This window comes from Myxine glutinosa, chromosome 1 (assembly GCF_964187855.1).
Source record: "Myxine glutinosa chromosome 1, kmMyxGlut1.1, whole genome shotgun sequence".
Taxonomy (NCBI): Eukaryota; Metazoa; Chordata; class Myxini; order Myxiniformes; family Myxinidae; genus Myxine; species Myxine glutinosa.
In genome coordinates, this window is record NC_136261.1 from 7,755,136 (window position 1) to 7,770,428 (window position 15,293).

The following is a 15,293-nucleotide window of genomic DNA, read 5'->3' on the forward strand; positions in this document are numbered from 1 at the left end:
CCACGCATAGCTTGCGGACTTCCTCTCTGCTCGGAGTCAACGTGTGGCCCTGAATGGATTTCTCTCATGTCCTCTTCCTGTTCTGGCTGGAGTTCCCCAAGGTAGTGTTCTGGGCCCTGTGCTTTTTCTGGTCTTCATCAATGATCTCTCCGACTCTCTGGAAAATCCTCTCTATCTCTTTGCTGATGACTCCACTCTCTGCAGCTCCATTCCTCATCCCTCAGATCAGCAGTCTGCAGCCTCCTCAGTCTCTGCAGACCTGGACAAAATCAGACTGGTCAAACAAGTGGAACATGTCTTTCAATCCTGACAAATCTCACACTCTTACTATGTCCCTCCGAAAAGACCGACTGGACAGCCATCCCATCTACTTTCTCAACAATCCTCTCCAAGAAGTTCTGTCGCTCAAGCTTTTGGGTCTCACTATCTGCCAAGATATTTTCTGGGAAAACCCCATTTCCAAGCTGGCCTCCAAAGCCAGTCGCCGACTAGGCATCCTCCGTCGTGCGAAGTCCTTCCTTGGCACACCTGAGCTCCTCACCACATATAAGGCTTTCATCCACAGCTCAATGGAATACTGCTCTCCCCTCTGGGCTGGTGCTCCTGCCTCACACGTAGCTCGTCTTCACGCTGTTGAAACCAAAGCGTTCAGAATCATTGGAATCTCCCGCGATGAAGCTATCTCAGAGGGCCTTTCACTTACTCACCGCAGGCAGGTTGGTGGTCTTTCCGCCTTCTACCGACTCCTCTCCGGCCTTGCTCCCCCAGCTCTCTCTGGGCTCTGTACCCCAAATATTCCTACATGTCGCACAAGATCTGCCAGCAACCCTCTTCTGGTGAAATTGCCAAAATCAAGACTCTCTGCTCACCTTCACTCTTTCACTCCTCTTTACTCCCGCCTCTGGAACAAACTCCCTCACTCTATTCAATCCCACTCCTCCCTCCAGGTATTTAAAACAGCTGTTCACCACCATCTCTTATCTTCCCCCATGCAAAACCTTGATCTTTTCTACCCTCGTTAATTCACCCCAGATACACTTTTTTGAAACACCAACTTCTTTCCTGGAAGTCCTTGCAGTGTCCATGTGTTTTATACTTCTCCCTCCCCTCCCCCCCCCCCCCAAGCCCTCTCACTCCCACAGATCTCCCAATGTCCCTGCTCTCAAATGTTGTGCTTGTGTGCTTCCCCCTCTCTCCCCATCTTGTCTACCGCTCCCTTTATTGTGTGTTTTATGTGTCCGTTTGTTTTTTTGCGATTCATGGGAGCTCTTACACGAGCCTCGATCTTGTATACAAATAAATAAATAAATAAATGAAAAAGAAGATGGATGGACAGTGTTCGGACCAGGGGCCATAGTTTGAGGGTAAAGAAGATGGATGGACAGTGTTCGGACCAGGGGCCATAGGTGGACAGTGTTAGGACGAGGGGCCATAGATTGAGGGTAAAGAAGATGGATGGACAGTGTTAGGACCAGGGGCCATAGCTGGACAGTGTTAGGACCAGGAGCAATAGCTTGAGGGTAAAGAAGATGGATGGACAGTGTTAGGACCAGGGGACATAGCTGGACAGTGTTAGGACCAGGAGCAATAGCTTGAGGGTAAAGAAGATGGATGGACAGTGTTAGGACCAGGGGACATAGCTGGACAATGTTAGGACCAGGGGCCATAGCTTGAGGGTAAAGAAGATGGATGGACAGTGTTAGGACCAGGGGACATAGCTTGAGGGTAAATATTTTGTGAGTTTGGACAGTTTTAAGGTGGGGATTTTTCAGTCGGAGACTGCATGGAATGATGTCCTGCGAATGCATGGAATGGTCTACCCGGAAAGGTTGTGGCAGTGGAGGGGGTGGATAAGTTTAAATGGGATTTAGATAGGCACAGTACCTGGATGCATTGGAGATAGCGGCGTATGACGATATTGACTTGTGTTCATGGTAGGTAGCCGAGCTTTTATGTGGAAGGGTGATGATATTGGGGTTGGTGCATCGCAGCCGCAGGCATGATGGGCCGAAAGTTCCTTGAGTATTCTTGTCTGTCCTCGTGTATCCCTGTGTATTCTTTTGTATCCCTGTGTATTCTTTTGTATCCCTGTGTATTCTTGTGTATCCCTGTGTATCCTTGTGTATCATTGTGTATCCCTGTGTATACTTGTGTATCCCTGTGTATCCTTGTGTATCCCTGTGTATCCTTGTGTATCCCTGTGTATCATTGTGTATCCCTGCGTATCCTTGTGTATCCTTGTGTATCCCTGTGTATCCCTGTGTATCCCTGCGTATCCTTGTATATCATTGTGTATCCCTGCATATCCTTGTGTATCCCTGCATATCCTTGTGTATCCCTGTGTATCCCTGCGTATCCTTGTATATCATTGTGTATCCCTGCATATCCTTGTGTATCCCTGTGTATCCCTGCATATCATTGTGTATCCCTGCATATCCTTGTGTATCAATGTGTATCCCTGCATATCCTTGTGTATCATTGTGTATCCCTGTGTATCATTGTGTATCCCTGTGTATCATTGTGTATCCCTGTGTATCCCTGTGTATCCCTGTGTATCCCTGTGTATCCTTGTGTATCCTTGTCTGTTACACCATAACCCGGTGATGAAAACTCTTGGTCTCTGTGCTCATCCTTCTTTGCCAGCAGGGGGAGGAATGAGCCAGTGCTTTGGTCATCGAGACGTGTTTCAAACAAACGACAAACGGAGTGAAAGTCGAAAACAAGTTCAAACAGCAATAATGGGGCTGAAAGAAGAGGAAGGGAAAGCTCGGGATGAATCAGTAATGGAACAACAACAGAACATAAGTATGGATGGGGGTGGTGAGCGATTGTGGTGAATTACACAAGAACACCTGGTCCTAAAAATATATAAATTAAACTTCCACCTCCACCTCCTCTTCCCTGTTTATTTCCATATAGACTGGCCCTTCTTCTTTGGAATACCGTTGTCATTCCGCATTTCAGTTGGATCTGAGGATCGGCCACCGATTGCCCAATTTTATTAGCCCGTCCCCTGCACAGCAAGATACGGGGTTTTGTAATCACTTCTGTGTGTGTTTGTATGTGTGTGTGCGTGTTTGTTTGTATGTGTGTGTGTGTGTGCGTGTGTGTGTTTGTGCTGTGTGTGTGCGTGCGTGTATGTGCGTGTTTATGTGTTTGTATGCTGTATGTATGTGTGTGTGTATTTGTGTGTGTATGTGTGTGTGTGTGTATGTGTTTGTGTATGCTTGTGTGTGTGTTTGTGTGTCTGTATGTATGTGTGTGTATTTGTGTGTGTGTGTGTATGTGTTTGTGTGTGTGTGTTTGTGTGTGTGGATGTGTGTGTTTGTATGTATATTTATGTGTGTTTGTGTGTATATTTGTGCGTAGATGTGTGTGTAGATGCATGTGTTTGTGTGCAAATGTGTGTGTGTTTAGATGTGTGTAGATGCATGTGTGTTTGTGTATGTTTGTGTCGTGTGTATTCGTGCCTGCACGCGTGTGCAGACATGTGCATATGCATGGTGTGTAGTCACGCCTGCGTTTGTGTGTATTCGAATAAATCAGTGTAAAAATGCGAGACACCAGTCTGAGTGTCAGAACCCAATGCATTCACCCCACCCGGCCCGACTGTTCAGAATCCTTACATCACAAACAGTAAAATGTTGTGTAAGGATAAATTCCCAGCACACACAACCACACGGAATCTCCTGTCCATTCACCGTATTGTTCATTTTATTTTTCACACTGACTGTGACCTGTGTTAAAGTAACCACCGGATACAGCACTAGATACGGTAACATACATGTAGCGAACAAAGTACCCCATAAACCATCCGTCAGACCTCTCCGAGTAAAACTGAGAGGTTAATAGAATCCATTTCATCTACAAAAGGTAACATATAAATGGTAACTCGGTTAACAACATGGTGGTATAAGTAGTCATTACCAGGTGAGGTTATATCCCCGACCACCGCCCCCCTCCCCTTTTACATCCCTTCAATGAGGAGTGCTCATGGTGCAGATTACCTTTGAACTGCTGCCAATCCCATTGCTCGGCACATGCATCAACAAAGGCAACGACCAGGTAACACAGTGAGCTGCGGAAACCTTGGAGACCAGCGAGTTGTTCGTTCGATCACCTACAGCACTTACACGTGTAATGCACGAGACGAGGAACTTCGCGTGGACGTTTAAAGAGCGCATTTGGGTCAAAAGACAATAATAATGGGACAACTTTATATAACCGGGACGAAGAGTAAACAAACTAAATACAGCCGGATGAACTTCAATTCAAGAAAACATTTAAATAAGGATATTTTTTAAATTAAATAATAAATGGCACGAACGTGGCCAATGTCCCCGGATCCCGGGCAGTATGAAACGCACACGTTTATTCATCCTGAGAGGCCCAACCAGGAGGTTAGGCCGGGGTCATCCAATGGTTATCAATACAAGAGGACAGTTTCTCGGCATTTTAATGATACCGAAGGTTAATTATTGTTCGTCACACCGATTATTATATTTTGGGCCTTTATTCGGTAACGGAGGTTGTCCCAAAATGGTCTACGTGACCCTTTTTATTGGGCCTGCAGTATGGGTTCAAATTTGACTGCCATTGCGTTTTTATTTTGGTTTTTTTCCCTGAAGCTAGTGGAATTATTGGGCAGGGAGACAGACGCACATGTACAGGAAGTGATTAGATGGTTGTTGTGAAGCTGAAGTTTTCGTCGAAAGTGCTTATTGAATGAAAATGGCGCATTAAGCATTCGAGTTCTGTGCAAGAAGCTTTCACAAGTTACCCAGGGAGATCCGCAAGGCCTTCATTCCAGAACAGATGCAGCCTTGGGATTAGACCTTTGGTGAGCCAAAGAGAGACGCGGCCGTGAGGCGGTCTGGTCTCATGTCAGCGACGCATTTGGACTACTACGTCCCAAGAGTCCGAGTCAGATTCTCAAGAATGATCGAGAAACAGGAAACCGTGCCGTGGTCTGGACAAAGTCCCTAGCTCCTCTTCATCCGTGGTTCCCGATTGGCTCGAAGAGTCGATCCCATCGTTTGCGAAGCGGCATGGCACGAGGCAGACGTGTGAGGCTCCGGTTGCGACGGCCTGTTTCCGGGCACCCAGTAAAGGCCTCGTCCAGGCTCGAGTGCTCGGCGTTACACCTATGGTCGTGGAAACGGTGGGAGGTCGATGCCACCCTCGGCGGCAGAGCACAGCATGAAGGGCCGCGACCTCTAAACGTGCACGTGGTGAGAACAGCAGGTAGAGGAGCGGGTTCAGACATGCTGGCAGGGGCAGAAACAACAACAATATGCTGCGCAACACTGTCGGTGGCACTACCACCGGGTGCAGCAGGGCACCGATGCCAAAGAAAGCTGCAGGGAAAAAGAGCAAGCCGTTCACGAAGACCAGCCAAGCGATGTGCCGCGCCATCGCCTGTTCCGCGGCCTCCGCAGATTTTTGGGCCTTGTTGAGAGTGCAATGCAAGCCTGCGCAAGCCGCGACCATTCCGAGGAACACGACCATGTTGAGCAGCACTAATGTGGCGGTGTAGTACAGAGAAGTTCCAGGAAGGCCAGGTAACGGCAAGCACAATGGCCCAGCCACAAGTCCTCCAGCCAATTGTGGGGCAGCCAGGAGGCCGGCTCCAGTAATAGCTAGCACTGCTGCAGGGCCTACGAAACGACACCTGTTGGGCCTTGTCTTATTCCTGCGGGTTAAGCAATAGGAAGCCCTTTCTGTAACCGCCACAGCCATAACCAACAGGGCACTTTCAGCCGCCCAGACAGCCAGGAAGGCTGCCAGTCGACAGCCCAAACTCGACTCCCAGCGAGGACCAATCTGGGCAAAATGACCAAACCAAGCACCGTCCATGACGGACAGTGCCGCTCCATGAAAACCCGTGGCCAGGTTAGCCCCGGCAAGTAGGCCAAGGAGTCGGCGGGCAAGCGGTGGGGAATGTGAGCCAGAAAACGTCAGAATAACCACCAACGCGTTGGCAATGATTCCAGTTCCAGACAGGAACCAGACTCCAAGACGAACCATCCAACCACCCAAAAGGTTGTCGCATGGCTGGAGAGGACCTGTGAGGGTCGGGGGCGAAGGTCATTTATAGCAGGTTAGGAGCATCAATGATTTTGTAAAGGAGGAGTGCGAGTGAGTGGGATGGAATGATAACGATGGAGAATGCTGTGGTCGGATCTAACCTGGACTAGGGCTGCAATGGATTTCCGGTTGCAGATTGCTGTCGAAGTCCTGGATATAATCATCCGGTTCCAGGTCCTCTGCAAAAACAATAACAAGTCGTACTTTTAATTGCCACCATGTGGAATCGTGGATCTTTCCCTGCAAGTGAATGTATTAAAGGATAAACAATAAAACCACATCCCATGACTGCAAATGAAGCGAGTACGGAAGGAAAATAGACCCAAGTGTCTGAAGCCCAACTGCTTTCAATCAGTCCCAAGTGGCGTCCGAGTTCGCTACACGACGTTCTGCGCACCGAACGCACACGGCCACGTCGCTCTCCAGATATACGGAGCACAACACACGCTCCTCTTCTCGTATAACTCGAGGCAAAACAGAACGGCGCTCGAGCCGCAACAGAGGCCGCATTGATTGCGTCACGTGCGCCGGGGCAACGCGTCCCCTCGCGCTCCGATCCCATTCCCTGGTCTGTCGGAGAGCTCGGCAAATGGTTTCGATTGCGCTCGCAGCGACTCGCGGACACAATGAGAGCTCTGTGTTTTAGCCTCGTCTCTATGCAAATGATCCTTTCGAAGAATCACAAAGGGTTCTTCTTCTGTTTAAACTGGTTATGTAGGCCCTCTTTCCTCACGTCACAAGTGTTTTCTTAACCGACTCGGTGGTGGTGCTGCCACTAGTTATCGGTGAGGGAGACTGAAGGGGTTAAAAGGTCACGTCGAGCTAATTTCTCACAATTGATCAATTTGACCTCCCAAGCCTGGTGTTTGCTTAGCGGTTAGGGTGCCGGCTTGGGATCCTAGGATCCTGGGTTTGAATCCCGGTCGATTGCCAGGGGTTTGACTCAGCCTGTCATCCTTCCGAGGTCAGCAAATTGAGTACCAGTTCACTGGTAATTCTGTGTATCGCAAGAGGTGACTAACAGGGTTGGTGGCAGGAAGGGCATCCGGCCGTAAAACATTGCTTCAAAAAGGGGACCACGGTGCCTGAAAAAGGCCAAACCCTGCTCTGCAGGGAAAAATGGCCTCTGAAGGTGGTTCTTGATCAATTTGACCACCTGAATCTATTACACAAATGGTTTCGTATCTCTCAGATACTTCCGCCACAAATGGATTTAAAATAACCGTCGTACGCTCGTCTGGCCACCTATGAAGGTGTTCAAAAAAGTTCTCCAAAGAAGATGCTCACAGTCGGCCAAGAAATGGCAACCTTTTTTCAAAATGTGGGTGAATACAATTATAAGTGAGACAACACACATATCTATATTATAATAGCCGTAGATGATTCTGTCTGTCTGTCTGTCTATCTGTTGGGTGTCTGTCCGGGGTGTGGCTTACTCGGTTTGCAGAGTAGCTCCACCCATAGCTCCACCCATTCTGGGAGTGGCTATAAACAAATATCCACCATTTTATTAACTCGCATAGCTTTGAGTCCTGTTTTGTAGGCCCGTGGTGTCTTGCTCTCCCCCAGTTTTATTTCAAATCAAATTCGATAAATCATTTCATTTTTCACAGTCGCTAACATAGTTTTAGACTCGGTTGAAAAAAAACGGGAAGAAAATCCGATGAAAGTTGCCGTTTATAGAACGAAATGAATTCTCAAAGGCCTGTAACTTCAAGGCCATTGAGTCTCTCTCACGCCTTTATCTCCAATCTAACTCACCATATGATTTCATTTTTATCGATGGTTTTACTTTTAGACTCGGTGTCAGCAATAATTGAGAACAATCCACACACGCGGGAAAATGCAGAGATATATTTTTTAAAATCGCGTCATGGTGTATCATACACCGCCCAACATGACACCGCCGGCAATGTGTCGATATATATTAAAAATTCGCTTTTGCTTTTCCGTTATGATATATTACTATTTCGTTTGATGATAGTCGTCACAAAAACGTCAACAATGATGCCGACATATATTTCTTCGTTTTTATTTCATTCAACATATTAGCCGGAAGTAAAATATGTTTCAGGAAATTACCGAGATATTTCTTCGTTTTTTTTATTAGTTATGTGCGCATACACTTTAAATAGGTTTATTTGAAATCTTTAATTTTCCACAAACATTCCACACACGCGGGAAAATGCAGAGATATATTTTTTAAAATCGCGTCATGGTGTATCATACACCGCCCAACATGACACCGACGGCAATGTGTCGATATCTATTTTAAATTCGATATATCATTTCATTTTTCACAGTCGCTAACATAGTTTTAGACTCGGTTGAAAAAAAACGAGAAGAAAATCCGATGAAAGTTGCCGTTTATAGAACGAAATGAATTCTCAAATGCCTGTAACTTCAAGGCCATTGAGTCTCTCTCACGCCTTTATCTCCAATCTAACTCACCATATGATTTCATTTTTATCGATGGTTTTAGAGTCGGTGTCAGCAATAATTGAGAACATTCCACACACGCGGGAAAATGCAGATATATTTTTTAAAATCGCGTCATGGTGTATCATACACCGCCTAACATGACACCGACGGCAACGTGTCGATACATATTAAAAATTCGATATATCATTTCATTTTTCACAGTCGCTAACATAGTTTTCGACTCGGTTGAAAAAAAACGGGAAGGAAATCCAATGAAAGTTGCCGTTTATAGAACGAAATGAATTCTCAAACGCCTGTAACTTCAACTTCAAGGCCATTGAGTCTCTCTCACGCCTTTATCTCCAATCTAACTCACCATATGATTTCATTTTTATCGATGGTTTTGGACTCGGTGTCAGCAATAATTGAGAACATTCCACACACGCGGGAAAATGCAGAGATATATTTTTAAAAATCGCGTCATGGTGTATCATACACCGCCCAACATGACACCAACGGCAACGTGTCGATATATATTAAAAATTCGCTTTTGCTTTTCCGTTACGATATATTACTTTTTCGTTTGATGACAGTCGTCACAAAAACGTCAACAATGATGCCGACATATATTTCTTCGTTTTTATTTAATTCAACATTATTAGCCGGAAGTAAAATATGTTTCAGGAAATTACTGAGAGATATTTCTTCGTTTTTTAAAATTAGTTATGTGCGAATACACTTTAAATAGGTTTATTTGAAATCTTTAATTTTCCACAATATAATTTACTTGCCATTTATCATTTGATGATTACGAGACAAATTCCTCTTGAGGATCGTGACAATTCATGCGCTGCGTGGAAACTTCTATTTCCAAAATGAATGAGACGATCGATGAAGAACGCAGACTTGAACAGGATGCAGCAAGAAAACGAATGAGACGGGCGAACGAGTCCATCGACGAACGTCAATGCAAACTTGCGGGGTCACCCGTGGGATTCCCACGGGTGACCCCGCTAGTTATTTAATATTTTCTTTCAATCCAATATGGCTATCACACCATGTGACCAATGACGTTTTTGTGATCGAGATCACACAGAAGATTGTAGTCAAGGATGGACAATCTCAAGGCTACAAGTCCATCTCCCAAGACCTTGATGTTCCTGTGTCCACCGTACGCAATGTTATCAGGAGGTTTAAGGCCCATGGCACTGCAGCCAACCTCTCGGGACGTGGCCGTAAGAGAAAACTTGATCGAAGATTGCAGCGAAGGTTTGTTCGAATAGTGGAGAAAGCACCTCAATCAACTGCCAAACAGATTCAAGCTGACCTTCAGACACAAGGTACAACAATTTAAATTCCACCATCCGTCGCCAACTCAATGAAAGGAGACCCATGAGGACCCCGCTGGTGGTGTGTGTGTGTGTGTGTGTGTGTGTGTGTGTGTGTGTGTGTGTGTGTGTGTGTGTGTGTGTGTGTGTGTGTGTGTGTGTGTGTGTGTGACAGACAGACAGACGAAAGCCCGACTGGAGTTTGTCAAAACACACCTGAACAAGCCAAAATCATTCTGGGAGAATGTCCTGTGGACAGATGAGACAAAATTAGAGCTTTTTGGTAAAGCACATCATCTCTATGTTTACAGAAAAGAAAATGAAGCCTTCAAAGAAAATAACACCTTCCCTACAGTTAAACATGGAGGAGGTTCAGTGATGTTTTGGTGGGTGCCTTGAATGTGTGCGTGGCATCATGAAATCAGAAGATTACCAAGGCATTTTGGAGTGCAATGTTCAATCCAGTGTCAGAAAGCTGGATCTCTGTCGAAGGTCATGGGTCTTGCAGCAGGACAATGACCCCAAACACACTTCAAAAAGCACCCAGGAATGGTTCAAGAAAAAACGCTGGACTGTTCTGAAGTGGCCAGCAATGAGTCCAGATCTAAATCCCATTGCACACCTGTGGTGAGATCTGAAAACAGTAGCTGGGGGATGGTACCCTTCAAATCTGGGAGAACTGGAGCAGTTTGCACAAGAGGAGTGGGACAGACTGCCAGTAGAGAGGTGTAGGAAGCTCATTCATGGCTATAGGAAGTGCTTGACTGCAGTTATTTTGTCCAATGGCTGTGCTACCAAATATTAAGTCTCGGATGTCAATAATTTTGTCAATTACATTTCTTTTTAGTTTCTGATTTAAAAGAATATATTAAGTTCTGAATCAAAAACAAAGGTTCTGTAATATTAACAGTGAAATATTGAATTGTGGAGAGCAAATACTTTTGTCAATTTCAACTTATTTTTAAGGGAAATTGTGAGTTATTTGAAAAATGTGCAAGGGTGCTAATATTTTTGGTCACGCCTGTATATATATATATATAGTCTTACTAACAATATATGTTGTAAAGTGTATAACAATGGCATGCCTTGCAGTATTGTGAGTATCTACTTGGTATAACTTGTTTTTGGCTTGTTGAAGAACCTTTAAGTTAGAAACAGTGACTCTTTGTATGACCATGTATTTTGGCCCTCAGGGCCGGTAAACTGGCACATTACTCATGACATGCGCTGACATGACTTTGCATGAACATGTACTTTGGTCTTTGGGCGAAAGTTTACATGTTCATCTCTCTTACATCACATTTATTTTTAACTTTTTAAAAAGAAAAGGCATTTATCAATTGAGAAGGAGGGCTGTCCAATAGTCATAAGAAATATTCCCAAATCCACGTAACCAATGCATATTGGCCCATTTTGGTATCAATCCTTTTGGGTATGGAGATGGATTGATCGATATTGATCCCATGGAGATCTCTCGGAGAGGTTAAGAACATTTTAAAAGTCAGTTGAGTCTTACGAAAAATGTATATCCTAATTATTGCTGCTGCTGAAATTTGCTTATTTGTTTATTCTGACTATGATGGATTTTTAGTTGGAAATGGAGATTCGTTATCTTTACAGCAATTTTATAGACATAATTTTTGAAAACGGCTAAGGAAGGTGGAATTAAAATCAAATCGATGAAGAATTCTCAACAAGCAAATCGATGAGGATTTGTGGTCTGTAATGTGTTTTGATTGAGCATATCAAATCTAGCTGGCAGGTTGGCCAAGCCTATAGGTATGCACACTCACCTCTGACTTGTCTAGCCTGGGTTAGAATGTTGGCCCATCTATAAGCTGCAGGCAGGATGGTTCATCAATGTGTGTGCCATCCCTGGGCTCCCCGTCCCATCTGCCAGCATCTGTTGGTGGACGTTAAAGATCCCTCTGTGTCCTTCGCCAAGAGTAGGCGATCTACTGCCAGCACCATGGCCAAATTACAAATTCCTGCCCTGACTTCCTGTGTCGGAGTGGCGACCCGTCCAAGATTGTTAACCCCGCCAGGGAACTCCTTTGGTGGAACCGACTCTGTATAGAGCACGGCACATGGTGATTTTAAATATGCAGATTTAGGTTTGTTTTTATCGGTCTCAGAATGGAGGAGGTCCTAATTTGGGCAGTTTTCAAGATGGTTCCACATCTTGCCAGCAGGTCTTTCACTGTCATTTATGGGTTACATGGCAGCAATGGTTTTTGTAGATACAGTAAATGTATCCTTGGATCACAAAGCAGATGGATTTGCTGACTGCAGATATGGAGAGACATCAACATTGAAGAGTGAGGTTATTCCATGATTGATCTGTCTGCCCATCCTGACCACTCTGCGATCAGAGCACAAAATGCCGCAAGTCATTCAAGTTTGTTGTATTTTGGCTAGACCAGTCCATCTTGATTTATGAATTATCGTGTGCAAAGCTAGCCATCACCATCCGCTAATTAGGAGGGAAGCCAACTGATTATGGGATGCAAGGTTGTTTTTATTCTTTGTGTTTGAAGGTACCCAGGCAAATGATACACTTGGTCCGTTTTGAAACCTGTGGTTTGCTCAGGCGATATTGCTGCTGGCATGATCGTCTCAACCTGATAGTGTTTTCTCATTGAAACAACTGCACAAGAACGTTTAAATTACTTCACAATGCGGACTTCCATTGAAAACGTCCTTTGGAATGGTGGAGAGGGTGCAAAACGGGCTGTCCTATCTCCGTATAGGTTGTAGGACAATACAGGCCATGTGGTATCTTTTTTTTAGAGTAGAGCATTATTGGCAACACTTAGGTCAAGTTTCATTCTTGTAGTTTGTTCTATATATATTCCGAGCTGTAGTAAGTGGGAAATGCTGGAGTATTGATGTGATGGGCCAAGCGACCACCTTCTGTGCCAATTTTTATTTTATGTTCTTGTACACTTTCATTAACTAGATGGTATTCATAGAATACTTACCCTGCGCAGTCAACTTGCTGCGAGCCAACTCTTCTGTTTTTGAACTTTTTTTTTTCTTCGATACAATATGGCTGCCAGACCACGTGAGCGAAGACATCATAAATTTATATTCTCTAAAATAATTGTTGCATACATCACGCTCAATATATTTCAAACTGATCGGACTAAGCATTGTCCCTGTCGAATTATGATGTCATAATGATGGCACCAATGACATCATCGTTAACAACACCTATTCCCCATATGGAGTTCTTCACAATGAGCCAAGTTTAAATTTTTTCCATGCAGCGGTTTTGGAGATATGAGGTGCAACATTTTTCGATTTTTCCAAGATGGCGCCTGTACCACATGACCTATGACGTCATGATTATCATTAAAATATTCTACAGGAGGAGGCGCTCCTATGGTGAAACTTTTGTGCCCATCAGACCAACAGTTGCTGAGAAAAAAAAATTCACAATGATCGGATACATGTTGCACTTGTCGAATTATGACATAACGAAGGCACATATGACATCATCATTAACATATCTTATTCCCCAAGGGGAGTGCTTGACAATGAGCCATGTTTCAATTTTTTCCATGGAGCGGTTTCGGAGATATAGAGGTGCAATCTTTTTCGATTTTTTCCAAGATGGCGACTGTACCACGTGACCTATGACGTTATAATAATAATTAAAAAATTCAACACGAGGAGCCGCACATATTCTGAAAATTTTTCCATCGGACTAACAGTTGCAGAGGAATTTTTGTTTTATTCATACTGATCAGATCAAGCGTTGTACTTGTCGAATTATGACGTCATAATTAAGGCAACGATGACATCACCATCAACATGTCTTATTCCCCATGGTGAGTACTTGACAATGAGCCATGCTTCAATTTTTTCTATTGAGCGGTTTGGGAGATATAGAGGTGTAACGTTTTCCCAAGATGGCGCGTGTACCACGTGACCTATGACGTCATAATAATCATTTAAATATTATACAGGAGGAGGTGCTCCAATGGTTAAAATGCTGTGTCAATCGGACCAACGGTTGCCGAGAAAATGATTTTTTTAAATGCAGACACGTTCGGCACACGTACGTACGCACTTGAATGCTTAACCCCACTTTTCACTTCGTGCGCCCAGGGTAAAAATACCAAGATCATAAAGTGAACAAATTTTTACTCAGACAAAGTTTGAAGTTTGTTGTTTGATTTGGAAAAAAACAATGGAAGAATGGAATTTTGACCCACTCGCCCCACTTTTTCTTCACTCCAATTTTTGTTTAACTTCCAAAATCCTTTCCCTTTTCTCCCCCTTCTTTATGTTTTCCGTACATGATATGTAAATGGTGTCCACTTTTGCTTATTTTATGAATGGTGTAGATAAAGTGAGAGGGCAATTTGATGGAACTTGGTGTTTTAGAGTGTAGATGATGTTTTAGAGTGTAGAAATATGACGTCATAGGTCACGTGGTTGAGCGCCGTCTTGGAAAAAACGAAAAACTTTGCACCTCCATATCTCCGAAAGCACTCCATGGAAAAAAAAAAATTAGAAAGGTGGCTCATTCTGAAGTACTCCCCATGGGGAATAACATATGTTTATGATGATGTCATTGGTGTCTTCATTATGACGTCGTAAAGCGACAAATAGAATGCTTCATCCGACCAGTATGAAATTGCTTGAGCGTGATCTAGGGATAAATTGGTCGAGAAAAAAAGAAATTGCTGATGTCATCGGTCACGTGGTTCGACAGCCATATTTTTACGGCGTAGCCCATAGTGCAATGCCGACTGGAACAGTGTTTGTCTGTCTATCCGGTGCATGTATGTCCCTCACAAACGTGCATCAATCAGAGCTGGGTATCTGGTCACGTGACAGGGGGACATCAGATTCTTCACTCAGCAGATCCAAGCTCGGCGACGCCATTGTTAGACAATCGGTTTTGTTTGTTCCAAATTGCCTCTTTGTTATTTGCTTTTGTTTATAGGTTTTAAGACTAGGGGAGTTGCTGTTGCATGCAAACAGAGACATTAGACAACACTGGATTTGACTTTAGCAACCACAGTATCCTTGGGGGGGTGGAAGTGATGTAACATCCTGGTGCATTCTGGGAGCGAGAGATGCGCCTTGTGACGAAGGGTAGCATTTCCTTCTGCAGTCAGTGGGGGAAATTAACCAATAGTCAGGTTCACTATGTAATTTCGTTGGAATTTTTGGGGGATTTGGAATACTATATATTTTTGGAAACTATATTGTATAGTCAGTCAGAAAACCAATGTTGCTATTTGCACAGACTCCTGTATGGCGGCCATCTTGGATTTTCAAAATTGCCGCCGTAGAACTAATTTTTCTCAATATCTCAGCTTCTAAATAACATAGAGCTTTGATTCTAACGGCTAAACATACATTTTCAAGGGCCCCGAATCCAATGGTAACAAGTTCGATAAGCTAGACATGACCATAGAGCTCCTATGTGGCGGCCATCTT

At 44.2% G+C, this 15,293-nt stretch overlaps 1 protein-coding gene across 1 annotated transcript in view; it reads right to left on the reverse strand.

Annotated features, from left to right (window-relative positions):
• Nucleotides 1-3,692: 3,692 nt before the first annotated feature.
• LOC137421215 (leucine-rich repeat-containing G-protein coupled receptor 5) overlaps nt 3,693-15,293 on the reverse strand; it is a 131,295-nt gene continuing 119,694 nt past the window's right edge. Inside the window, exons 17-18 of the mRNA XM_068107044.2 lie at nt 6,189-6,266; nt 3,693-6,065 (exon numbers count right to left, since the gene is read on the reverse strand). Coding sequence (XP_067963145.2) covers nt 4,933-6,065; nt 6,189-6,266 — 1,211 coding nt within the window. The 3' untranslated portion in view covers nt 3,693-4,932. The remainder of the gene's footprint in view (nt 6,066-6,188; nt 6,267-15,293) is intronic.